We start from the raw sequence: 27262 nt of genomic DNA, 5'->3' as shown, positions 1-27262 counted from the left end.
TCTAAGAAAGTGGTGGATCCTGGCTAGGATTCAGATGAAACTTTTATGATGCTTAATTGCCAAGTTGGGCCATTTAACTAGGTCCTCTTGTGTGTCAGTGAGTAGAAACTTCAGGCATTTTATAACGACCCTGAATTTGATTGCTGGATTTAGTTCCTAACACCTTTTGCATTTGTTGTAAAGGAGAGTAGAATCATTAAAGTACATTTACTTTTCTTCCTGTTAATTGCTGATGTGTTTAACATCTTTTAAGTTATTGATTTTAATATTAATGACTAACTCATCAAATTTTGTATGGTAATTTTATTTTCAAGTTTGTAATTACATCATTTGCAAACGATTAGATTTTTCTTCTTTTCCAATAAGCATATTATGTCCTTAATTTTTGTCTCATTTCATTATCGAATATTCCTAAAATAATGTTGGATGATAATGCTAATATTGAATTGCTGTTTTGCTGTCTGATTTATTTTTATTTTAGGGGAAGCCATTATTTTTTCTATTTTATAAAATACTGGCTTTTACATTGGTTTCTGATATTGCATAACTGTCTTTTAAGAAATATCTTTCTTAGTCCCTTTGAAGTGCTTATAAATGATTCCTTTCACCAGAGACTCTAATCAGTCTATTGATATCCAGCTTCTCTGATATAACTCAGTGCTGTAATAGAATTCATAAATTCTATGCCTGTTTATTTGCACTTCTGTTATGAACTTTCTTGTCTCTATTGTGCTATTACCCTAATAAGCTGTTAGACTCCTAAATGCTCTTTTATTCCAAGTTTTTGCATCTATAGGCATAAGTAAATTTTGTATCTTATGCATAATCAAATTTGTATCTATAGACATGAGTGAAATTTACTTCTAGCTTTCACTTCAATATATCAGCATTATAGAAAAATCTAGCTTTAAAAAATAAATTGGGGATGCAACTGTAGTGTCTGTGGTAGTTAAAAGATTGACTAGACACAACTAAAATATCTGGAGAACAAAAGCATAACTTTATAAGGATGTAATGAATGTACAGAAGAAACCCCACGTGGCTTCAAAAGCTCTGATGCCATGTAGCAACATGGATACCAACAGATGGTCATGAATTCATTGTACAACAAAGACTATGTACCAACAGCAGCAACAGTAAAAGCCATGGTGTACAGTGATACTTTACTTGTGCTGAAATGTGATTTTATTTGTATGTTAATAAAGTTGCCTGGAAGTCACAGAGAGCCATAAGCAAGAATCAGGTGGTGGCAGCACACGCCCTTAATCTGATCACATGGCAGGCAGAGTCTCCTAGTGTTCAAGGACACAGTAAGCCTTTAATCCCAGTACCAACCATAGAGACCTGGAGGTCTGTATAGACAAGCAGTGATGAGGAAGTCATGTGGTTAGGTTTACAGCCAATAAGAAGGCAGAACAGAAAGGCAATAAAAAGACATGACACAGGAAGAAGGTCTCTCTCTCAGGGGAAAGATGGCAGCGAGTGGTAAGATAAGGTGATCTTAGCTCTTGGCTACTGCTCTGATCTCTGGGCTTTTAACTCTTCATTTGGCTCTGTGTTTCATATTTAATAAGACCATTTAGAATTACATCTACAATGTTGAGTGAACCAGGTCTGCTTGCTGAGAACAAAGCCAGTGAGGTCAGTTTAGAGATCTCTCCTCATGTGTGTGAGCAAAAGGATGCATGTATTTTACTTACAAGTTTCACTATGCCAAAATCACCACAAAAATCCCAAATACCCACTTTACCTGAAATTACACCCAACATGCTAATGTCTGCAAAATTCTCAGGGTGCTAAATAAAATAAAAATACGATGATCTGTTAATGTTTTCAGTGCCTGTAGTTCAGTTAGTGGTGCTTTCGTGTGCAGCCATTGCCTGTGAGGAACTGAACTCCCAAGTTAGCTGCAAAGTCGATCGTCTTGCTCTTTTGTGGAGTGATCAGAGTTGGAACTTGTTTGCTACCTCAATGAATTAAGCAAGTTTTCATAAACTAGGAAACAAATAAGCCAAATCAAAAAATGGATTAAACCATATGTTTTCCATGTTACACAGTAAACAAACAAGGAGAACAGAATAGTGCCTGAGGCAGGTGATTGAATAACAAATGGGAAAGACCGCACCCAGCGGCCCTGGCAATCAAGACCTTGCTGTCCATTTGTGGAGAACATTTTGAAAGTTCTGTTTCCCTGATTACATAAGAAAGAAATCCCACATGAATAAAAATTTATAATAAAAAAGAAAACAAAAATCACAAAAGTGTAGGAAAGCATTTTTAAGTGGAAATGAAGAAAATGACAGATTTAACTCCATAAAAAGTCTAAATTTCTGTATGACAAATGATATCCTAAAGTGAAAAAAAAATAATTCAAGTAATCACCTGCAACTCTTTATATTTTTCTTCTAATATATGCACAATGCATATACATTCCTAACAGTCAGCATTCAACAAAAGTTCTAAAGTGTTTTATAGTTTATATGTATGTGTGTGCCCATGTGAGTTGCTATGTACCATGAACATGCAAGTGCCCATGGAGACAACAGGGGACAACAGATCCCCAGGAAATGGAGTTATATACAGTTGTAAAATGACTGAGATGGGTGCTGGGAACCTAACCTGGGTCCTCTACAGGGCAGTTAGTGCTCTTAACAACTGGGCCATCCAATACTAAGAATTCTACAGATTTTAATAAGAAAAAGGCAACTCGTGGGAATGTATGCAAAATATACAGGTACGCAAATGCAGTGGCCAAGAGGTATGTGCTAGTGGCCATGGAAATACAAATAGAAGCAAAATTTATATGTAATATCTGAGACCAGCTCCCACATTTATTTACCCCAGGGACTCTTGAGGGGTAAGGGGTAAGAGACTTAGAATGTAGAGAGGAGAGGAACAGAAACACAGGATAACATCGGGAGGGCCTGGATCCTTATCTACCAGCCCAGAACTTTATTCCAGAGGGCTTTATATAACAATGCCAAGGGGTGAAGCAAAAGACCTCCCCCTGCTAGATACAACCAAGTGTAAACCCTTCCAAACACCTGGTACCCAGGCCCGTGGTCCAATCATCCTCTTATGCAGTCCTGCCTACTGGGTACAGCCACTAGGAAACCTTGGTAGGCTCCAACAAAGGACAAAATATTAAGATGAAATTATTTTATTATGGTGACAGTATAAGGAAAATGTCATTACATCAGTGTTCAAAGTACATCTATAGCTTTTAAAGTGTAACCAACAAGTAACTGTGAAGTGTCATATAAAAACATATGAAAATAAGCATAAATATGCAGATATAATTATGAGTATGAATATTGCTGTTTTGAAAAATTTGAAATATCAATAGGGATTCAGTTTAAAACATCTTGTTAGCACATATATTTTTTGTTATAATACACAGCCAATAAAATATATGTATTTAAGAGCCAGGCATGGTGGTGCATACCATTTATCCTACACTCAGGAAGCAAAGGCTACTAGCCTGGTCTACAAAGCAATTTTCAGGATAGTTAAGGTTATATAGAGAAGGCCCATCTTAAAAACCAAAAAGAAAATCCAAGTCGATATGGCCAATGAGCCTAAATCCCAAATCCCAGGACCAATTCAAAACCTCCGCCTTCAACCTTCTGATCCCATCCAGTCCATGAGATTAATGTTGTTGCCTGGCAACCAGATCTGTCCAGCACAGGAGAACTCCTAGGGTTGTGGGGCTCCTCGTGGCAGAAGTTCCATGTGATTCCAGAGCCACTGTACTTCTGGTGTCACTCACTGGGCTGACCACAAAATTTGCCTTTCTCTTGTCATTTTTTCCTGTGGAGGAATTTCTTACCTTTGCTTTTGTTCCACTTGAATGATTCCCGTCCGACCACTTGCAGATTTTTCTCTCTCCTCTCCTCTCACCTTCCCTCTTCTCCAAAAAGAAGAATTCCTCCAAAAGAGGGAGACTTGGGAGGAATCATATTTTCTGCTAATTTGTCTGCGTCATCCTCTGCAAAGAGGCCCTGAATTTGGTTTGAAGGATGGAGAAGCCTGAACTTCACTGTCTGGGAAGCAGGAAAATCCTACATACAAGTGTCTCCCATTAGCAATGGAGCACCAATAGCCCAGTCTGCCTGTGGGTGGCAGATCAGAAGAAAGGGAGTTAACAGAGAGCTGCTTTAGGATGGAGAAATGCCCCCCAGAGAATTATGCTGGCAAAAAGATTTGACCTCAAACCATAAGAGCAGCCAATAATTATTGCCGACTTGCTTTGTGCCAGATACACATCTAAATCATTCACTTGTAATAATTACAAACAAATGTTAGAGCAAAGCAGCATCTTTTAAAGATGTGGAAACTACATCATAGAAGGACTAAGAAACTTGAGCAGGTAGGATCATACAGACAGGAATACATTCAGTATCTGACCCCAGGCTACTGAGCCCAGGCCCCTGAACTTTGATTGACAATGCTAACTGCCAATCTGAAGCTTTACCCTAGTGTCCTCTGGAAGGACTCTGCCTTAGCAACAGTGCCTCGGCCTCTGTCCAGGCTGTTCTGGTATATAGAGTCAGTAGACTGAACATTGGGGGACACTGCTAGAGTTGCTGAAACCAGACCGAGCTAGAACTGAAGTGGACTCAGACATTTGCACGGTTTTTGCAGAAGCTCATCTATTTCACCATGGTTGCTGTATCAAGCTTCCTTCTCGGTCCACCCTGTATTAAATTGCCCAGTGACTCCATGCAGCAGCAGCAAGGACAAATGTCATGGTTGCTAAGCAACAAAACAGAAAGAATCTAGTTTCAATACATCCGGCTCAATACAAATCTTGAATTCTCTCTCACATTACTCTACGCTGACCATTCACAGCCTCTTGTCAAAGGCAGCAGGCATTCTTTCCCTTAGTCTTGAATGACTTCCTATTTTTAAAGGGAATTAAATAAAATGAACCGTGTCTCCCTTCCTCATGCTTTATCTGTATTAATTACCCTCCCTGTTTAGTAGTGTAAGCTTAGCTGTTTCCCACACAAAAGCATCGGCTCATTTCATATCGACAGTGTTGCCAGTTATGTAAACATCCAGACACAGTTGAGCAAAAAAATGTACATGCAGGACTATGTTTAAGCATCCTGTGACTTGGGTATTGTTAAACCATTTTACAGCCTCATCCACAGGCCCTACATTGTTAATTTGCCCATGTACACAGATAGTGACAATCCGACCTCTGCTCACTCTGATCTTGGGCTCCAGATCCCTTTAAATCCTGTGCTTGATGTTTCTACTGATAACAAATAAACATACCCTTTATTTTGACGAGCCTCAGTTTCTCCATCTTTATATAGGCCTACTGACCTAATGATGTTAAAATAACACTAGCAAAAGTATGGGAAACAAGAGCTCGGGAAGCCTGTATCTGATCCTCCAAACTACCTAAACATCTACTTCTATAACCATTAAAAACAAATCAAATTAAGTGCTCCTGGGATAAAGGGAGCACCATTCCCACTGAGGAACAGGGCAATAAAGGAGTCTATATATAGAATCCAGGCTTCCTGAGCAAAATTTCTATAGCAAAGTTTCTGTTTAAATACGCACAAAGGGGTAGTATGAAGCTGGAAGTTGAGCCCACTAATTAAAACTAATCTGCTGCTTTATTCTCTCTTAACAAAAGAAAACGAAGAAACAGCAGATTGAGTATTATGATGGCTCAAAAGAAAACAGGCTCTGGGAGCACTTCAGATGAGTAGAAGAAGGAGATACTGGCTAAGTACTAAGATTTCAAGTTAGTTTGATACCAAAGCCTGTTCAGTTAATGGAACCCAGCCACTCTACAGGAGTAAAGTCTACATAAAATGAGAAGAAAATAATGAAGTCAAGAATCTGGGTCTTACTTTGATCCTGGCATAAAACACTTAGGAACTATGGTGTTACAGAAATAATATTTAAAAACAGAAGGAGATTTCTCTGTGTCTCTAGTGTAGTGCCTAGATGCACACGGTCATTATGTCCTATCTTTATGTGGGCAGTACTGGGTTACCTTGGACAGTTCATATTTTATGCAGGGATTCCATTCCACTAGAAATAGTGGAGTTTTCCAGGAAGAGAAGGAAAATAAGACTTAAGACTGAGGAAAAATACACACCATGTTTAAGGGAAGGAAACTTTAAGCAGCCATAGAAAATCATACTAAAAGCCCAAAGGCTTTCTAGTTTGAATTGAGGCCCATCAATTTCATACCAGCAAGGTGTTCTGCAGAAACACAGTTTACCAAGGTATTTGCAGGTACTACACACACACACACACACACACACACACACAAACACACACACAGAGAGAGAGAGAGAGAGAGAGAAAGAGAGAGACAGAGACAGACACACAGACAGACAGACACACAGACAGACACACAGACAGAGAGACACAGAGAGACTTGAATTAGTGTACATCCACTCAAACAATTTTAGAAGGGAATATGTTATGAACCACTTCCCAGATTTCCTTGACCATTGATAAAACTGTTTTCTTCTAGTTTCTCGAGAAACACATCTCCTAAACACTGGCCTTGAGCTGATACAAAAAGATCATCCTGAACTAAGGACCCAATAAGGCTAGGCTCACAACCAAAAACATATTTCAATCAAAATAGAAAACCCATGCATGCTTGTCTTTGTAGCACCTGCTAATGATGCAAAGAATACTAAAACCTCCAGAGAGCAAATAAGTGGTAATTTCTTCTCGTAACCAAATCTCCACTGTTAATTCTTATTGTTAGTATCAAAACCTCTGCTTTTGTCCATGGGTGTGTCATTACTAGGACACAATTCTCAGACAAGCATCTGAGAAACATGGACTCTCCCTCATCAAGAAAACCGTGAGAATAAACAGAGCCAACTCCATGCTTAAAGACAATAACAATGACCATAAAGGCCAAAGAAACTTTTTCAGCCATTAGGTATCTCCTCTTCACCCTGTATCCAATTAGCAGGCTGTTCTTTCTATTCTCCTAGAAGTAAGTTTGGATCCAGGATATAAACACGTTGCTACTGCTGCCACACCCCCAATTTAGTTGCATGCCATTCATTACAAAGTCTCTCTGAAGGGTTAAATTCTTTAAATAGAAAGTTTCTTTCCCACTGATTTACTGTTACAGTGGGTCATATCGTAGTTAAGCTAGTGTGGAAGTAATGAAAGGCAGCAGCTACTAACTGAAAGACTGGATTGGATTAACCATTTAGCATGTGCCACTTGCTAGGTAGATGTTACCCATTCACCTTTGTTAACTGGAGGGGATGGGTCCAGTGATAAAATTTATCTTGTTTCAAGGAAACTTGGTTTTATTTTTGTTCACAGTTAAAATGATAAATTTGATGTCTAATTCTGAACTGTCATGCCCATTATGATGAGCCCACTTGCCCAAAATGCTTTTGTTTAGTATACTTGATACAGATTTTTGAATCTCATACATAGAATAACATGAGACCCATAAATAAGAAAGTCTGTCAGTAGTTTGAGGGAGTAGGTTGCATTCATGACTAAATTAAATTAAATGTATGATGTTTCCTGCTTCTAAAACACTGAGCTGCACAGGAAGATTATTAGACTGCAGCCCAGTGTTTCTAACTTCCTAACTAACTTCTGAGCCAGCCGGTGGTGGCCACACCTTTAATCCTAGCACTTGGGAGGTAGAGGCAGGCAGATCTCTGTGAGTTTGAGGCCAGCCTGGTCTACAAAGGGAATTCCAGGACATCCAGGGTTACACATAGAAATCCTGTTTGGAAAAACAAAAAAAAAGTAAAAGAAAACTGACTCCTTTTCTGAAACATCAGGCTACTAAAATAATTTACATCCCGAAGAGTGTTGAGAGACATGTAACACTAAAACCACACAAAATGTTTAAAAAAAAAAAAACATATTCTCTCTCAACAAAATTAGGGTTAACAAAAATATTTTGTATGTATGTGTGTGTTGGCTTTTACAGTTGATAGTTTTATTAGTGAGTGAGGCTTTTAGTTTCTGGATGAAGGTCTTGATGGAAGCTGAAAGACTTTTCATTTTGTGTGTATTTGTTGAAAGATTATTTATATATATAAGGTTTATATTATATTCTTGAAATTTTAATGGAGATAATAAAAGCCTGTTTTCCATGTTTGGCCTGTTCTCCTTTGCATGTGATGGTTAGATTTCTACCATAGCTATACCAAAAAGGAGGAGCATTTTCCAAAACAAATTGTTAATGCTATATTACTAAGCACACAAAAGATGATGAAGGTAAATTAAATTCACTGAGAGTTCAGTGATATCAGGATAAAATGTACCAGGAAAAGTACTGATGAAAATATTGGAAACAAATTTGTCATGTTTCATATTAATAACTTGAAGAAATTAACTTTCTGTTCTTTATTAAGAAATTAAGTAACTGTTCTTTAGAATAATAGTCTTGGCAAATACAAAAAAAGGGCCATTTCAATTCAAAATTGACTTTTTCATCTGCACAGTGACTCCCTCCCATAGACCGTTCAGCCCTGGATAGAAACTCATATGGGCGATTTGGGAACCTCGGAACATAAGACTGTACATTCCCATTTGGTGTTGGAACCAAATCTTTCGGTCATACTAAATTATAAACTATCTCATGTTTACATGAGAAGAATGGTTGGACAACAAACAATTGTTCAGGATTTTTAACATCAGCTATATTACTCATGTCCTAAAAAAGCTACTGGTAAGGTCTTGACAAGGGATTACAATATGTATTTCTAGGCTAAGTCCAAATCTTATTTATGAAAGTCCATCTGATTGCTTTAACAGAATGCATTTTAAGAAGAGAAGCCAATATTTTGACTAATTTTCAACTTACACTTGGCAGCACTACTGGGGGACCCTTTGAGCTACTCAATTGCAAAATAACAAAATAAAACTTAAAAAATGGAAATGGCATTCACTTCTTTCACTTGTACATATGACATTCTGTTCACAATGAGCATCCTGAGCCTGCATCCTTATATATAATGCTATCTAATATCATGTCATATTTTTAAAAGGAGAATTGAAGTTTATTCATTATATGAGATTGTTCTGTACTATCTGAAACTATGTCATGCCTCTATCACATTGTTTGTGGTATCTAAACTCTTTTTTTTTACTTCCAACCTGAGTGTTTTACAAACTCATTAGCTGTCAAACTTGCTTTTATAAAGCAGAAATTAATTGTTGTGCATTAGGGAAACATATAGTGTGGGTTAACCAATTGAAGAAGTCATTGTTCCCTGTGCCTTTTATTGTATTTCTACATTATCCATGTTCTGCTTTGTAGGAGCAATCCCTTGTTCTGTTGACCTGGCTAATGGCACCTGTGTTCTCCCTGAAAAGTCTCATGTAGGTTTTAAATTATCGAGTCATCCTTTCAATGTGTAGTTTGTCTCAATTCACTTAATTTCATAATGCTTCATTTTCAACATGTATTCAATAGTCATGGTATGAGTAGACTGGTGATCAGATGACTAAATACCCTAACAGTGATCTTGAAACTCTCATCCAATAACTGATGGAAGTGGATGCAGAGATCCTTGGCCAGGCCCCAGGTGGAGCTCCAGGTGTCCAACTGTCGAGAAAGAGGAGGGACTGCAAGAGCATGAATTGTTGAATCCAAGATTGCAAAAGGCACAGGGACAAATAGCCAATCAAATGGAAGCACATGAATTATGAACCAATGGCTGAGGAGCCCCCAGCTAGATCAGGCCCTCTGGATAAGTGACATAATTGAATAGTTTGATCTGTTTGGGAGGCACCCAGTCTGTGGGACCAGGACCTGTCCTTAGTGCATGAGCTGGCTGTTTGGAACCTTGGGCTTACACAGGGACACATGCTCAGTCTGGAAGGAGGGGACAGGACCTGCCTGTACTGAATCTACCAGGTTTAAATGAATCCCCAGGGGTGTCTTGGTCCTGGAAGACATGGGAATGGAGGGGAGGGCCTGGGGTTAAGGTGGGGATAGGGGCGGGAGGGGGAGGACAGGGGAACCCATGGCTGATGTATAAAATTAAAACACATAATAATAATAAAATAAATCTTAAAAATTGTTGTATTTTACAAATGTAGAATTTCTCAGTGAGGATGAAGAACCACAATGGATATCTTTTATGGTTGCATTCATATGTCTGGCAAGAAACTACTTGTGTGATTAAATAAACCTCTATAGCCAGAAGGGAAAATAATTTTATGACTAATAAGCCATTTGTTACCTCTTTAGTGCTTTGCAGCCAGAATCTAATATCAGCCCTTTGAAGAGGTTGACAAATTGTATTGCCAAACAGAAATTGCTAGTTCAGGGATTGTAACATGATTTGAATCGATCCTAATGCACCTCTGAAGATGAAGAGAAAGGGGAAAAATGAAATATTTTTTCTTTACACCACTTTAGGATGACACTTATAACTTCCTACTTTTCTCAAGTATTTAGATTCTTTACATAAATCATTTTTAAAAGAAAAAGGCTATTCATTGGTATAGTTCAGATAAAAAAAAAAAGTGTCCGACAGACATGGGCTCATTCATATGTTTGCAGAGTTGGGGCCCAGCAAGTGGCACTGTTTTGAGAGGTGGACCAAGCTGGAGGAAATAGGTCACTTGGTGACAGGCATTGAGTGTTGTATGCAGTCCCTGCTTCCAGCACTTTCTATACTTCTTTACCTATGGAGATGTAAGCAAGCAGCCTCACACTGAGTTGTGCCTCCCCCGCTGTGATGGACTGCATGCTGACAAACTGTGAGCCAAAACAGTTCCTTCCTCCCTCAAGTTGCCTCATCTGTAATTGGTCACATTGTGGAGAAAAGTAATTAATAATAATTCTTATGTAGCAAATGCATATTGAATAACTCCCAAAAGTAAAATCCTGTGTTAGAATGAATAATGCTGTTTAAAAACAAACAAACAAACAAAACCTATGTGTATGTGGGGGCTGGAGAAACACCTCAATGGTTAAGAGCATTTGTTGATCTTGCAGAGGATCTGGGTTCAGTTCCCAGCCCCCACATGACAGTACATAATTCCCTGTAAATCCCAGTCCAGAGAACTCAAACCCTTTTCCAGCTTCTGCAGGCACTAGGCAAATATGTAGTATATAGGTAAAGATTCGGGCAAACCACTATATGCATGAGATAAAAATAGAGGCTGGAGGGATGTCTCAGCAGTTAAGAGCACTGGGTACTCATAGAAGACTCATGCTCAGTTCCCAGCACCCACACCACAGCTACCAATCAACTGTAACTCATTTCCAGGTGATCTGATGCCCTCTTCTGGCCTCCCTGGGCACTACACACACACACAGTTCATACATGCAAGCAAAATGCCCATTCACATAACATAAAATATTTTAAAAATAAATGAGTCTATAATGTGTTTGAGTTACTAGAGTCCACTGTTTGAAACTGGGGCCTAGTACCCTAGGTCAGAATAACCAGAACCAGACTTCATAATCACTTGTCATGAATTCTACCTGGTGAAATAACAGCGTTCTTAACCTCATTCAGAATCACCTGTGGTATTTAGTATGCTCTCTCCGTTATTGACTAGACCATCTCTACAGAGATTCTGAATTTGTGACATTAAGATGAAATCCGCAAACCCCAAAAGAATCATAGGCATGTTTTATGAAACATTTATCATGATGGTTAAAAGCCTTTGGCCTCATCAACTTTAGCTAGGATTTTTGTATCTAAACACACACACACACACAAACACACACACACACACACACACACACACACACACACACACACACACACACAGGCAGAAATGGTGAAAACAGATGCATATCCAACAAAGAAGTAAATGGGAAGAAATTGTACAGCAGGACACCTGAAAAACCTCACCAGCTCCACTAGTTTTGCTCAGTCTTCCACTTTGAAGCACATTGTGCCAGCCTGCAATAAAAGGGGGTGAGGAGCTGGTGTTTCAACATGGGACTAGGTACCAAGGGTGATACAGTCCAAAGGGAAAGCAGAAGCCACTGCCTTATTGTAACAAGTAGAACTAACCTGTGACTCCAGATTTTTTTATTTTAAAAAAATTTTATATACCAACCACAGATCCCCCTCTCATCCCTCCTCTTGTCCCCCACCCCTCACACCTTCTCCCTTGACCCATCTCCCACCCCCTCCTCCAAAAAGGTAAGTTCTCCCATAGGAGGATAGCAAAGCCTGGTACATTCAGTTGAGGCAGGACCAAGTCTCTGCCCCCTGCATCAAGGGTGAACAAGGTGACTGACCATAGGTAATGGTATCCAGAAAGCCAGCTCATGCACCAGGGATTGATCCTGATCACACTGCCAGGGGCCCCTCAAACAGATCCAAGTACACAACTGTCTTCCATATGCACAGGGTGTAGTCCAGTCCCATGCTGGTTCCACAACTGTCGGTCTAAGGTTCATGAATTCCTTTGAGCTTAGTTCAGTTGTCTCCGTAGATTTCCCCGTCATGGTCTTGACTCCCCTTGCCCATATAATCTCTCTTCTCTCTCTTTGACTGGGCTTGGTTGTGGATCTCTGTATCTGCTTCCATCAGTTACTGGATGAAGGCTCTATGATGACAGTTAGGGTATTCACCAATCTGATTACCAGGGTAGGCCAGTTCAGGCACCCTCTCCACTATTGCTACTAGCCTAATGTGGGGTTATCCTTGTGGAATCCTGGGAAAATTCTTAGCGCCAGGTTTCTCTCTTACCCCATAATGTCTCCCTCTATCAAGATATCTCTTTCATTGCTCTCCCCCTCCATCTCTCCCCTAGCTCGACCATCCCTCATGTTCTCATCCCCCATCCTACCCTTCTATTGCCTCCCTCATCCCTGGTTTACTCATGGAGATCTCCTCTGTTTCCCCTTCCCAAGGTGATCCAAGCGTTCCTCTTAGAGTCCTCTTTGTGTCCTACCTTCTCTGGAGCTGTGGGTTGTAGTATGATTGTTCTTTTTTTGCCTGTAGTATCCACTTATAAGTGAGTACATACCATGTTTGTCTTTCTGAGTCTGGGTTACCTCACTCAGGATGATATTTTCTAGATCCATTCATTTGCCTGCAAATTTCATGATGTCATTGTTTTTCCTGGCTGAGTAATACTCCATTGTGTAAATGTACCACATTTTCTTTATCCCATTCTTTGGTTGAGGGGCATCTAGGTTGTTTCTAGGTTCTGGCTATTATGAATAATGCTGCTATGAACATAGTTGAGCATGTGTCCTTGTGATATCATTGAGCATCCCTTGGGTATATGCCCAAGAGTGGTATCCTTGGGTAGATTGATTCCCAATTATCTGAGAAGTCGCCATACTGATTTCCAAAGTGGCTGTACAAGTTTGCACTGATTGTAGATTTCAGCTTTGCTTTTAGTCAAAGAGACTCTGTAGCCACAACTGTAACAGTTTTTAATGATCATCTTAGAGCGACTGTGTGGGCTGCAATGAAGAATAGAGAGTGATTTTCTATGCATATCATTTGAAAGTGAAGAGCCATAGCTGTGTGGGAGAAACGTGATGTGTTTGTAAAATGTACCAGCTTCCTCAGAATCAGAAAAATTACAGATTGAGAAGGGTTCTCAAGAGCCATCCAGCCAAACCTCAGTTTTCACCTACCCACTACACAGGTGAAATCTAGCCAGTAATTGCAGAAAAAATATGAAAACAGAATTCTTCAAAATCATTGCTACTGTATCTCCCCAAACTCTACTTACACAAACCAAGGAAAACACATTGTTATTGGCAATTGAAATGAATGTGGGTTACAGATGAGCTCAAACTTGATGGTTTTTTTTAAAAGCAGGTATTTGTAAAGTACTTTTCCTATGCTAAGTGTTGTATAAGAGTTATTGCATTTGGTGCTTGTGAAATGAGTATTATTTAGACAGATACAGAAACTTAGAGTTATTAAGCTATTCATTTGAGATGCCTCAGATAATAAATGACAAAACAATATTCAAAACCAGACTTGTCGGAGTCTGGAACAGAAACAAAAATACCATCAAACTTTCAGGATGAGGAACCAACAATATGAATGACCAAACAATGCACGCATTTGCTGAATGGGCTTTCATAGCCAAAAAAAAAATTCGTTTGAAGTTTTCTCTCTATCACAGATTCTAAGTAAGGAAACATATCTTGTCTCTCTGCTCTGTTCAGAATACTAAAATCTGTCAAGTGCTGATTAAGATGATGTGTACAGTGCCTAAATAGCAAAATATCTGATAAATGTTAGCCGTGGGAGAGAAGTAAAGATGGAAAGGAAATGTATAAAGGAGAGGGAGGGAAGGAGGGAGCAAGGAGAGAGAGACAGAGAGAGAGAGAGAGAGAGAGAGAGAGAGAGAGAGAGAGAGAGAGAGAGACCATTGCTTTTAGCCAGTAAATATAGTGAGTAGCACATCTTAGAGTCAGATAAGCCTATGGCTTATTGAAAACAGTGCATGTCATGCACATAAGTATACATATTTAGCATAGTTCAAATAGTTACCCATAAGAGAAAAAGTTGAGTGAATCCTATATCTATGCATCTGTGTCCCACAAACACTTGAGATCAGTTCTCTAGCAGAAGTGTCTCACCCAGCTCAGCATTCTGAGTGGTCAGAAGCTAAATCTGAGATCCTAATAAGTAAAACTATTTGACCAAGATCACTGGCTGATTCTTTCAAAAATGAGAAAATATTTAAACTACTTTGAGAGTTCTATCCTAAAGATAGTATCCAAAATGGGTTGTGCTTAGAGGAAGGTTGAGAGGCCATAGGCAGGGAGATGTATGCCAAGGAAGTCTTTTTTCATAGTGGCACCAGATTTGATGTGATCTTAAAAACAAATTACTTTTTTCCCTCCTTTCAGTCCTGTAAGTCTGTAAACATCAGCTTCTCTGTAAGATCCACCCTGTTTAAGTCACATCTCCCATCCCTTCCTATACTGAGTTCTTTTTCACAAGCCATAATCTTTCTAACAAAGGCATAATCTTTCTAACACAAGGCATAATCTTTAATTTTTGCATTTATTAAACCAGCTTTTCATAGCTTTCCATCATTTTTAAGAAGAGATGGATTTTTTTCCCTCCTGTTCACTGCAAAATTCTCACCACTTAGAACCACTTCCAGGTTATTTTGAGGCTTAATAGTGCTTGTTAAATGAATTACTGAATGAATAATCTTCAAATCTAGGAGGCTTAGGTTAGTGAATTATAGTACAATATCTCATTCTTCTATAAGTCAAATTTAAAAAACAAATGTAAATGGGGCTACAGATATAGCTATGTGGTATTATGGTTGCTTAACATGTTCAAGGCCCTGGATGCAATCCCTTGTACCACCAAAAGAAAAAAAAATTAGTAAAGTAAAAGAAAGAAAACAAAATAGAAATCAAATTTAAAGATCCTTAAAACATCAACTGAATAAAAGTAATATCCATATACCAATTTATACCTAGAGACAAACTAGGCAAAACCAGACTAGAAAAAAAAAAAAAAAAAAACATGTTCTAGAGGAATGAAAACATGGAGTGGGTGTCATGCTTTTAATTTTCCATTTTAAAGCACATTTTGAGGGCTGTAGAGATGACTCAGTTATTAAGAACGCTTACAGCTCTTGCAGAGGACCAAAGTTTGGCTCCCAGACACACATGACAGCTTATAACCCTCTGTTATTCTAGTTCCAAAGAATCTGACATCCTCTTTGGACCTCCAAAGGTACCAGGAACATACATGATACACACATATCCAGGCAGGCAAAACACTTATACACATAATTGAAAATAAATATATCTTAAAACACATTTTGTTTCACACAAAAATGACCACAAGATAGGAATTAAAGAAAGTGAAGGAGAAGAAATGACCCTGGGAGTCCAGGCGGTCTGGCTCAGCATGCTGTTGAACTTCCTACTCCTTGTCTGAATGTTTGGCATTTTTGTCTAAGACGAAGAGAAGTCCTTTTAGCCAAGGGGCCTATTAAGGCTCCGTTTTCTTCCTCTGTACTTTGCAAATATGGCTCTAGGAATGGCAAGTCTGTGTTGAATGTTAGCTCAGTACCTTATTTTGTTCAGACCTATCCGTTCAAGTCTTTTAGACCTCCTTAAATTCTTTTCTTCACTATGTTCACCTGTCTTACTGGAGAACTTTTTAGAGAAGGGGGAAAGAATGGTGTTTTTCTTTTTAAAGTATATTTTTCCTATATACATACAATGCATTTTTATCATAGTCACTCCTCACTTAGCCCCCTAACTCCTCACAAACTCACCCCCCCATCATGCTCCCAATGTTGTACCCACTTTTATTTATTTTGTAATAACCCACCAAGTCCAGCTTGTGCTACCTATAGACTCATGGGTGTGAGGCCACTCACTGGGGTTCCAAGAACCTACCAGGGGCCACACCCTTTAAAAACTGACTTTCTTTCTCCAGAAATCATTAACTGTCAACTCCTCAACTAGATATGGTTGCTCATGCAGCTCAGCAGTGGAATATTTACTGGCTTGATCTCGTGCAGGTCTTGTGCAGGCAACCTCAGCTGCCCTGAGTTTACAAGATCTTATCATGCCCAGAAGACCCTGACTAGTTCAGCCTTCCTTGACTTCTAGGTCTTACAGCCTTCCTGCCCCTTCTCCATGGTCTCTGAGTTTGAGTGGAGAGATTATGACACAGATATCCTTTTTGTGTCTGAGGACTTTTCAAACACATCTTCTGCACTTGGACCAGCTGCAAATTTTTTTGTTAATGGATGTCCAAAGAATGCACAAAGGTTGTCCAAAGGATTCACAACAAACTTTCTATGATATGGGTTAAGAGTTGTCATTCTTATTTATCCAGTTACCTTTGAAAACTGGCAAAGAGGACTCAGGAATTGGCTCAGTGGATAGAAGCACTTGCCACACAACCTGGGTTTGAGCCCCAGAGCCCACATTTAGAGGAAAAGAAAAAAGAAAAATCCAGATGCAGTTGTGACCATCTGTAACCCTAGCACTCCTAAGGCAAGAAGGAATGCAGAGACAGGAGAATCTTCCAAAAGCTCAAAGACCAGTTAGCCTGAAGTATGGCAAGAAATAAGGGAGACCCCACCTCACACCAAGGTAGAAGGAAGAAAACAACTCCCAAAAATTATCCTCTAACCTCTACAGGCATGCTGCAGCAGGTAAGCATGTCTGTGCATACACAGAGGCACACACACATACCCAAACAGTAAGTATATTTTTCTTAAAATGAAAAGACTGGTATATAAAAACAAAATGTGCATATTTATGAAATAATATGCTAGTATATGTATATGTTGTATGACTTTTGGATCTGAGTCAACATCTGTTGCCTCAAAATTTTATCTGCGTTTTGTGAAAACATTGAAAATCTTTTCCCTATTTTTGAAATCAAAGTACATACAATTACGAATGGTCGCCCTCCTGTGTCATGACATGCAGGAAATTACTTGTAACTAACTACAATTTAGGAGCCACTGACCACCTTCCCTTTTCCTCCCCAGCCTCGACTCACAGCCTCCATGAGCTCAGCTTGGTTTTAAAGTCTTCATTGGCACTGCACTCACACTGCCAGCCTCCCCCTCCTACCCTTTGTCCCAGCCTCACTTGCTCTGTCCTTGAATGCCAGTTTGTGCGTGGGCACTTCTCTGAACAAATGAAGCTCCAGGGCTGAGGGAAATCAGGACCAGAATAGAACAGATAAGGTCCCCAAACCTGCCTGTGCTGGACATCTCAAGTCCTCTACCTCGGACTTCTTAATATGCATCTTGTCTAAAAGGTTTCATTTAAAGCAAAGTTGTCAAAGATCCAGCCCGGGAACAGAAAGACCCTCAGCAGCCTCAGTCGAAGAGCCTGAGTTCCAGGAGTTGTGGTCCTTTTCTACCCTTCTCCCTTCCTCTTCTTGCTTTCCTGTTTGTAGAGAACTACACCCCGTTTCCATCTAATTCTATAGAGGTCATGCTTTTACTTTCCTGTTGGCAGACCTGTGAGATAACGTCTGCCTATCTTATCCTTGGTTACAAAGAAAGCTTCACAGGCCATTATTCCTCAAAGGTCAACAAATTCATGGTGCCTCAATTTTCTTCCCCTAGTGCAAGAAGACATGGTCTGCTTGTCATCATAATCGACAGCTACTTAATTCTCAATACCATGTCATTTTAGAATTAAAGGGGTATTAAAATCTAGTTCGATGTAGTGAAATCTCTATTGAGAATCCACAGTTATTACAATAAGCTACATGGTAGGTAGGTGTTTGGAAAATATTTTATGTCTGTAAGTGGTATAAATCAATGGTTAGGGAGATAGTGCAGTCAGTTAGAGTGTCTGCCACACAGGTATTGGGACTTGACTTCATGTCTCCAGTTCCCATATTCTAGGCCTAATGGAGTGCATCTGTAATCCTAAAACTGTGGGTAATGCCAGTTAGAAACCAGAGGATCCGTGAAGTTCACTGACATGCTAGTTTTGCCTATTTAATGAGTTCTAGGTTCAGTACAGCCTGTCTCAAAAGGAAAGTGGAGAATGCCAGCACTCAAATACACATCTGGCCACAAGTACACATGTGCATACAACACACAAGTAAGTAATATAAAATTAATCTGAAGCCTTTATCTAATTATTCTTTATCAATAAAAACTCAAGAGTCAGATTGAGGTAAGAATCTGAATCATCAGAGAAGCGGCCATGAAGCAACCAGTGACTTCTTCTCTCTCTCCTTCCTCCACCCAAAAGGCTGAGAATCTTTCTAAACCCCTCCCTACTACTTCCTGTGTCCCTCTATATGTCCTTGGTCTTCCAAAACCTCTATGGCTAATTTTGGTGAACTAGCAGCTAGTTCCATCCTCTGATTCAAAGTAAGCTTTATTGTCAATCTCAGGAGTGTCAGGATGTGATCAAAATACCCCACAACATCAATCATCCCATAATTCATTAGCTTCATTTTCAACATGATTCTCAGTGATCTTTTATGAACATTCTGTAGAACTCAAGAATAATCATGGCAAAGTTTTGAGATAAAGTGGAAAATCCAGCTACAGGCTAAGCCAACAAGGGTGGTCATATTAGAGGAGCAGAAGGAATCATAGTTCAGAAGAAGAGTCGGGAAAAAAAGAGGCTACAATCACGACAGAACTAGATACAAATAAAAATATCCTTCATGACTCCGAACCATCAGATGATGCATGTGATGGCGAGGAATGCTAAAAACAACGCTTCTTGTGACAAGCCACACATTTCCTGGTGACGAAGTGAAACAGAAACACTGTGTTAGACAGTTCTTCCTCCAGGAGTCTGGAGAGAACTCCATGACATTGGAGGATGTCTGGTGATTACGAGGGGCAGGGCTCTTACCTAACTTGAAATGGCTGACACGGCCACGTCTGAGCCTGCCTGTGATGATGGGAACATTTTGCCGGCACAGCTGACTTTTAATGCCAAGTTTTATAACTGTCTCTTTTGTTTGTTTCAGGCTTGTAAATTCTACAGTTCCCAGTGGTACGTGGTAAACTACAAATATGAACAATATTCTGGAGACATCCGACAGTTGCCCCGGTAAAGATGTGTTCTCTGTTTATTATAAAGACTATGTGGGCTTTTGTGCATATATTGAAGAAAAATCACCTCCTGCAAGCTTCAACATTGTTTATGAACATAAGTGTGTTTATTTTGTGTCAAGGTACATTTTGCAAAATGTATGAGTCAAGATACAGACATTTTGATCAACAACATAATAGTTATGTTGTTATAGTAAGAGTTTGGAATGAGACTCAGTCTTCTCTAATTTGATGCCTACTTGCAGTTTGAGCTTTTGCTCATCCTTGAATCAATCATCGATGAGCTGTCCTTTCAACAGTGGCGCTGGGAAAGGCCAAATGCTTCAGAGAATTTCTGACCAAGTCCCATGCAGCATTTGTATCCACCACTTGCTTTATGTGCTTTCACTGTGGGATGTCAAAAAGCATGCAAATGGATTCCACAGAAGGGCCTGTATCTAAAAAGAGTGAACTAGAAGCTCAGTGTGTAAATTCCCCCTGACACTTGGGACCATAAAGCCTTTAAAAAGGTCACTTTGTTCTGCCTCTTCTCAAGTGTCACTCCACAGAGACCCACCTGCTCACCTGAGCTACAATATTTATTTGCTGCTTCCCCTACTGAAATAAAAGCCTTCAAAGGGTGGGGAATTTCTCTGCTTAGTCCCCTTCAGGATAATTCCTGGCATATAATACTATGGAAATTTTTATTTTAATACACAACATTCCCAAATTGGGATGGAGTAGCTGAAAATTTAAAAAAAAAAAATTGAACTAGTACCTCTCATCTCATGGTTCACCAAATAAACATGATCCAAAGACACAAATACTTCAGGAAAAAAACAATAAAGACTAGCAAACAAGTTCAAAAGTTCAGGGCCTACTTCTACTCTCCTCAAGTGATGCACACTGGATCAGGTTTGATTTATTTGTCCATGGCACAAAATTCAGCTCTACTTTGCAATATTTTCTGTTCCCGGGCAAGTCTTTCTATACTAAGATATTGCAAGTGCTGTCTCACTTCCTGAAGGCAGACTCTGAAAGGGGGCTTCTTGAATGACTCTCGGAAGGTGACATTTGAATTGTATCTGAAGGGACTGTAACTACCAGTGCTGTGATCTTAGGAAAAAGGGTTCCGGGAGTGGGGTGGGGTGGGAAGGGTACAAAGTTGGTATGAACACCTGAGCAGAAGGAGAGGCTGGGAGGCTGGAGGGTAAGGGCTGGAGGGGAGCATAGCAACAAGAATCCAAAGACCTTATGAACCCTAGAGGGGAGCTTAGTTTTATTCTCACTGCAAGAGAAGTCTTGAGGAATGCCTACGAGGGTGTATTTAGAAATCACTGGGCCTACATTTGGAGGAATGACATGGAAGAGAAAGGAGAGGAGAAAACCTATTTTTTTTTCCAGAAGTTGTCTCACTGTGAAGAGCAAGCCAATGCTTCTCCAAAACAGGAAGTCTATTTTCAAAGAAAGCCCTGTGACCTTAACTCCTACAGACTTCTAAACATTTTGGAAAACTCAGGACTCCTTAATGATAATCTCTTGTAACTTCTTGTTGGGAAAGTCTTGTCACACTCTGGGGTGTCTTAAGTAATGATGACATTCAAGATGTCTGGGTGTTAGTCACACACTTCCTATAGGTGCAATCGAAAATCAAATTGTTTTCTAACACCTATGCTCCCTCTTTCTAAGATCTGAGAATCACTCATAACTTGGAAGCTATATCCATGCTTGAAAAAACATGTGTTAAAGGACAGGACCTAGGCAGCCACATTCATCTCCCATTATTTTTGTATGTTGTCTGTGGGGTGCTCATGCATGTTTGTGTGTGTTCTAGTGCACCTGAAGCTGGTGTTGGGAGTTGCCCTTGTTTGATTCTTATTCATAACAGGGTCTCTCAGTTGATCTAGAGCTTGCCAGTGTGGCTAGTCTCACTAGCCATCTTGCTTTAAGGATCCCCACAATGTCCAAGATTCTAACTGAAGTTGTGGGTGGGCTACTATGCCCACCCAGCATTTTACAAGGATGCTGGGGATCCAAATTTCAATCTGTATGCTTGTGTAACAAGTTTTTTGCCTGATGAATGATCTCCCCTTCACTTTTGAGTAAAAAAAAAATTCCATTCTCTTAGATATTTGGAGCACTTCAAGTAACTTTGACTACCAAACACTATCTGTTATTATAGACATGATGCCGTAAAAGAAGTAAATACAGTATTTCAGGCTCACTGAGTTCTCCCTCTATTGAAGGATATGGAAAGTGTGTCTACTAAGGAGAGCTCCTGGGCATGGTTACTGAGTTAGGATTTTCATGTGTGTAGACACATCTCCAATGTGGTGAGAGAACGTAACTGAAAGGTTGTTGAGAATTTCATTCACATTATCTAAAGATGTGGAAGTAGATATTAAGAACAGGAAAGTTTGCTACAAAGTCTGAAATTTTAACTTATTTTCATTATATTCACATGAAATACAACCTATCATAAACATAAGTTCTAGAATAGAATTCCCTAGTATATGCCCCAGAATAATGAATACTTCAACATTGCATAGTAGAATTATTTTTTTAATAATTTTACAAAGCTAAGAGCTGCCCCCTAAAGACTATGCATATTTAGGTCAGTAGTGGAAACAGATTAATTTACTTAGGCCTTGTGAGGCTGTTAAAAGTAAATCATGTTCATACCTCCTGGATTAGAAGAACTCGCCTATGTCTGCTACCAATTTAAACTGATCATTTCTTTTTACAAGTTGCTAAGACTGCAAAATAAGATTGTAAAAGATGAAATTATAGAAAAAGAAAAAAGAAGTGAAATATATTCTCTAAATTTGAAGGCATGCTAATTTTAACTCTTACGAACCTGCATGATTTCAAATGTGTGTTCAACAGAGCAAACTAGAGAGATCCATTATTTTTACCAAAATATGAAGCGTCAGCCATCACATAGTCACCATTGAACTTGGAGTTCCTGAGAGATTCAAATAGCATAAAAATCTATGATGATGCTGAGTTCATTCGAGAATTGATAAAATACAGAGTTGTACAACATAAAACAAAAACAGAAAAGTTTTACCACAGTTGATCTGAGAAAGCATATTTCCCAAGAGTATATATATATTGGCTGAAAATCAAATCAAGTTTGGCCAGCTCACGTAGGCTAAGCAAGAACAAAAATGATTTCTTTTTAAAGAAAGGAAGCTGAGCAGGGTAGTATATACCAAACACTCAAGAGGTGGAGGCAGGAGGATTAGGATCTCAAAATCATTTTCATCTACATAGTGTGTTCAAGGCCAGCCCAGGCTACTATAAATCTGTCTTAAATATAACAGGAAAAAAACTTAAATATTTCAACAAATATTTGTTCATTGTCTCCAGTGTGTTAGAATATGTTAGGTGTGGTACATATATTTTCTCAGGTTAACCATATAGAATGGGAACTGTTGTTGCATTTTGCATGAGAAATGTGATCACTAAGTTCACAAATAATAACTGTAGGGGCACTCAAGTATTGCCATGATCCTTCTTGGGGCAAAAGGAGGAAGTGAAAAATAAGATTCCCTGAAAATGATTACTTACATTGGGTTCAAACTCACAATATAAAGTCTCTGGCCAGTCTTTTATCTTGAGATTCCAAAGGTTCTTAGAAACCCCCAATCTTCCTTCAAGTTGAATTTCTGAAGGTAATAGACAGAGATACAATCTTTTTTTCTCTTTTTTTTATTAATTAAATTTTTCATTCATTTTACATCCTGACTGCTGTTTCCCCTCCATCCTCTCCTCTCCCTGCCTCCAATCTGCCCTCCCACATCCACTCCTCCTTTGTTTCTGTTCAGAAAGGAGCTGGCCTCCCATGGGTGTCAGCAAAGCATGTTACATCAAGTTGAAGTAAGACTAAGCTCCTCCCTTTGTATCAGGGCTAGATGAGGCAACCCAGTATGGAGAACAGGTTCCCAAAAACCAGCTCAAGTGTTAGGGACAGGCCTTTATCCCACTGTTATGAGTCCCACACATAGACTAACCTACACAATTGTCACACACATGTAGTGGGCCTAGGTTGGTCCCAAGCAGGCTCCTCAGCTGTTGGTCCAGAGTCTATGAGCTCCTATGAGCCCAAGTTAGTCATTTCTATGGCTTCCCTTGTGATGACCTTGACCACCCTCCCAGCTCATACAATCCATTTAGCAGAATAATAGTAATAGGTTCTCCTTTAAGGCCTATGACCTAAGTAGCTACAAGTTATTGGCCTCAACAATGGTGTCCAATACGAGTTTCATCACGAGGAATAGGCCTTAGATTTAATCACAAAAGTGATTAATTACTCCCATAATAGTCATGACACTGTAGCACCAGTGAGCCTGCCTTATATGACTCGTCCAGACTGTTTCTGTTGTTTTTGGTACCCTCCGTAACTTGATGGTAAGGTCTTATTGCTGAAGATACCACATATTAGAGTCATAAAGCCTGGAGAAACAAGTTGATTCTGACATGGAAGCTTCATTCTTGCTCACTAACAGTCATAATGCTGGAAGCTGCTGTGCATGCTACCAGAGGAGAAAAGTAGTCATACATCCTGACAAGCTATGACACCTTTGACTTATAGAAATGACTCATCTGGCAATATATGTCCATAGTGGCAAGAGTATTATGGGACTAACCAAATACTTTCTGGTTGGATTTAAGGTTCATTATACTCTTTTATTCACTGTCATAAGAGATAGCATTATATGTTCCTATCATGTGCAAAGTGATCTTTTGAAATATGGAAGCATTGTGAAATAGTCAAATCTAGATGATTAAGAAATGAATTACTTCACATCATCATCATTTTTGTGGCAATAGCTCTTAATATAACTCCCTCTACAGTTTACAAAAATATATGTGCAGAAATAAGTTAACATGGACATTTCCTCCACCTTCCCTTTACTGCCATACCATCAATGTAAAAATCCCATAATGCACATATTTCAGAAAAAAAATATCAAGCAATCATTTTGAAACTTGCCACTTGAAATTGCCCCTGAAACTCATGTCACCTCTTGTTAGAGGGAGAGAGGAAGAAGATTGTATTCAAAGGCTTTCTCTTGTCAATGGAATAAAAATGTGAAAGGGGTTGTTTCTTGTTCAAGGAGTATCATATGTTGTTATGGAGAAAAGGAATGGGGTAGGAAGAATTTCCCAGTGATCCTGACTTCTTGCTATGCCTTCCCAGAAAGGTGACCATGACCAAAAAGAACAGAACAAGTTAACATCTTGGTGACAGTTAGCATAGATGAGTTGGAACATCTCTGAGGCTCTGCAAAGAAAAAAGATTTAAAACTGGCTATATTCTTCCTAAGATGTTTTCTGTGATGATCTGAAGTCATCTTTCCTGATAAAGTTATTTTACAGATACATCCTCCAAGCCCATCTCTCCTGTGTGTTTATATAAGTGGTCTTTATGCTCTTCATTTTTATCTCTGTAAAATAGCAAGATTAGACAAGTCTGGGGTGCCAGTATTGTGTGCCAAAGTCTGATTATCCACACATGTGATCAGACAAAGAGCAATACCCCATGCACATTTAAGCTTGAATACAAAACTCCATCTGTGTTTTTAAACATCTTCCAGCTTGTCAATGAGCTGTGGATGGGGAATGTCATATTATATGCTATTGTTTTCCGATATGAAATAACTTTAGTGTAACTATGTAAGTTATACATATCTATTAACTGCTATGTTTTGAATGCCTACTATGTGCCAGACTTGAAGAGGAGATAACTTCCATGTGTATGTGTGTGTGTGTGTGTGTGTGTGTGTGTGTGTGTCTGGTGTGTGCCAGCAGGTGCTTTCTTCTCTGTATAGCATGTAGACTCCATGAGGTCAACACTGAGTATATTACTCTTATTTTTTGAGACAGGCTTGCTAAATGGATGTGGAACTCACCATTTCAGCTACAGTGACTGGCAGAAAAACTCTTAGGAACTTCCTATCTCCTGTCCCACCCCTACCAGAACTGGGATTACACTCATACACAGGCACATCTGGCATTTACATTGGTGCAGGGGAATTGAACTCAGGTCCCCAAACCTACACAGCAAGCACTTTCCCCACTGGACCATCTCCTAGCCCCAGGGGATAATCCTGAAATACCACTCTCTACAGCTCTTCTTCCCACTTTCAACTGATGAGAATGACAATTACCACTTGCAAGTACTAATCAGCAGGTCTTGAGATTTTACCAAGATCACAAACAAAAAAGTAGAGAGGAAGACAACAGAAGATTCCACACTTCATCCTTAACACTGAATCTCAAGTCCTGTGTTCATCACAGTAGCTTTTCAGGACCCAGCAATGGAAAATGTCTAGGGACAGGCAATGGTGATGGATGTAAACATTTTCTAATTTTTGACAGTCTGTTAAGAAATGCACAATGCTTACTTAACAACGAATGAGATTTTCTTTTGTGCTACAGCTTCCCATGGTACACTGGGAAATAGGCACTGGGGTGTCCTTCAGAGGGAGAATGAAAGAGCACTTTCCATCCACTAGGGAGCATCCTGTGAGAACGCACAGAAGGAACGTAAATAAGAAGCCTTTACCCCTTTCCCTTTCTCTTGGGAACACTGTCAGCTCAGGAACAGATTTGCAATGGAATCAACAAATTCTCTTCTGGTCTTCTTTTCTCATTGTCAGATTCAGATTCTCCAGGATGTGTCATCTTAAAACGTTATATGAGGAGCTGGAGAGATGGCTCAGAGGTTAAGAGCACTGGCTGCTCTTCCAGAGGTCCTGAGTTCAATTCCCAGCAACCACATGGTGGCTCACAACCATCTGTAATGAGATCTGGCGCCCTCTTCTGGCCTGCAGGCATACATGCAGACAGAACACTGCATACACAATAAACAAATAAGTCTTTAAAAATTATATGAAATGTCTGCATATAAGCTTTATGCCTTAAAGGGTAGCGAAGGGCTGACTTTCGAAGAAAGCCTAAACTTTGAGTGGAGAGTCTGGCCTGTTCAGCTATTCATTATGAGACAGACTTGTGCCAAGGGAAACTTACTTCAGACTTATTTTATTCTGTACATATAAAGCCAGATGTGCCTGCTTGCTCCTCTGGGGTGACCAGTCATGCCACAGCTGAAAGGGCAGCAATGGCAAGGGTGCACACTACATGGGCTACCACTGGGGCATGACACAACCTGAAGGCCAAAACCCAGGCTGCCTCTCATGACTCAAGGCCTCCCATGCCATCCAGTAGTGTTGGCCATGTCACATACATGTGACCCAGAAAAGGTAACCAAGGTGTCTATGCTTAATACTCTACTTCAGAATGTAGAAGAGGGAAGACAAAACTCCAGGATTTCCACCCATCCTCTTTGCTCCCCTTCAACACAAAAAAGATACGTACAAAATTATGTCAAAAATGACTCCATGAGTTAAAATATGTAGAGACAGGATATGATGATGTAAGGGGAAAGTTAACTCTTCCCAGAGAAAAAGAACCCCCAGATTTTTAAGGTTGCAAAGCATAAAAAAATTTGAAACAATGTTAGCAGAGCCTTGTGATCTTGGGAACAGTAGAAAACAAAAGCAAGATATCAAATGACAAACTGGACTTTTTTTTTTTTTCAAATATCAGAGCTGAACACAAGCCAGAGAAGCTTCCTTCACATTCCTTTGAGGTTGACCATGAAGATGCTGATAAGGACGAAGTAAGTGACTGTTTCGAGTGACAGGTTTAAAACAGGAGGGCAATTAGTTCCTGTCTGCACTGGCTTCTTTGCGATCTGTTT

The 27262-nt window shown here is 39.5% G+C and overlaps 1 protein-coding gene across 13 annotated transcripts in view; it reads left to right on the top strand.

Annotated features, from left to right (window-relative positions):
• Positions 1–27262, top strand: part of Dock10 (dedicator of cytokinesis 10) — a 250718-nt gene that overhangs the window by 116195 nt on the left and 107261 nt on the right. For all 13 annotated transcript variants that reach the window (XM_036173029.1, XM_036173030.1, XM_036173037.1 and 10 more), the window contains exons 4-5: positions 19428–19510; positions 27109–27181. In XM_036173029.1, coding sequence (XP_036028922.1) covers positions 19428–19510; positions 27109–27181 — 156 coding nt within the window. The remainder of the gene's footprint in view (positions 1–19427; positions 19511–27108; positions 27182–27262) is intronic.

The sequence above is a fragment of the Onychomys torridus genome, chromosome 23 (genome assembly GCF_903995425.1).
Source record: "Onychomys torridus chromosome 23, mOncTor1.1, whole genome shotgun sequence".
In the NCBI taxonomy this organism is placed as follows: Eukaryota; Metazoa; Chordata; class Mammalia; order Rodentia; family Cricetidae; genus Onychomys; species Onychomys torridus.
The sequence above is the reverse complement of the archived record's forward strand: the minus strand, read 5'-3'. Positions and strand labels throughout refer to the sequence as shown.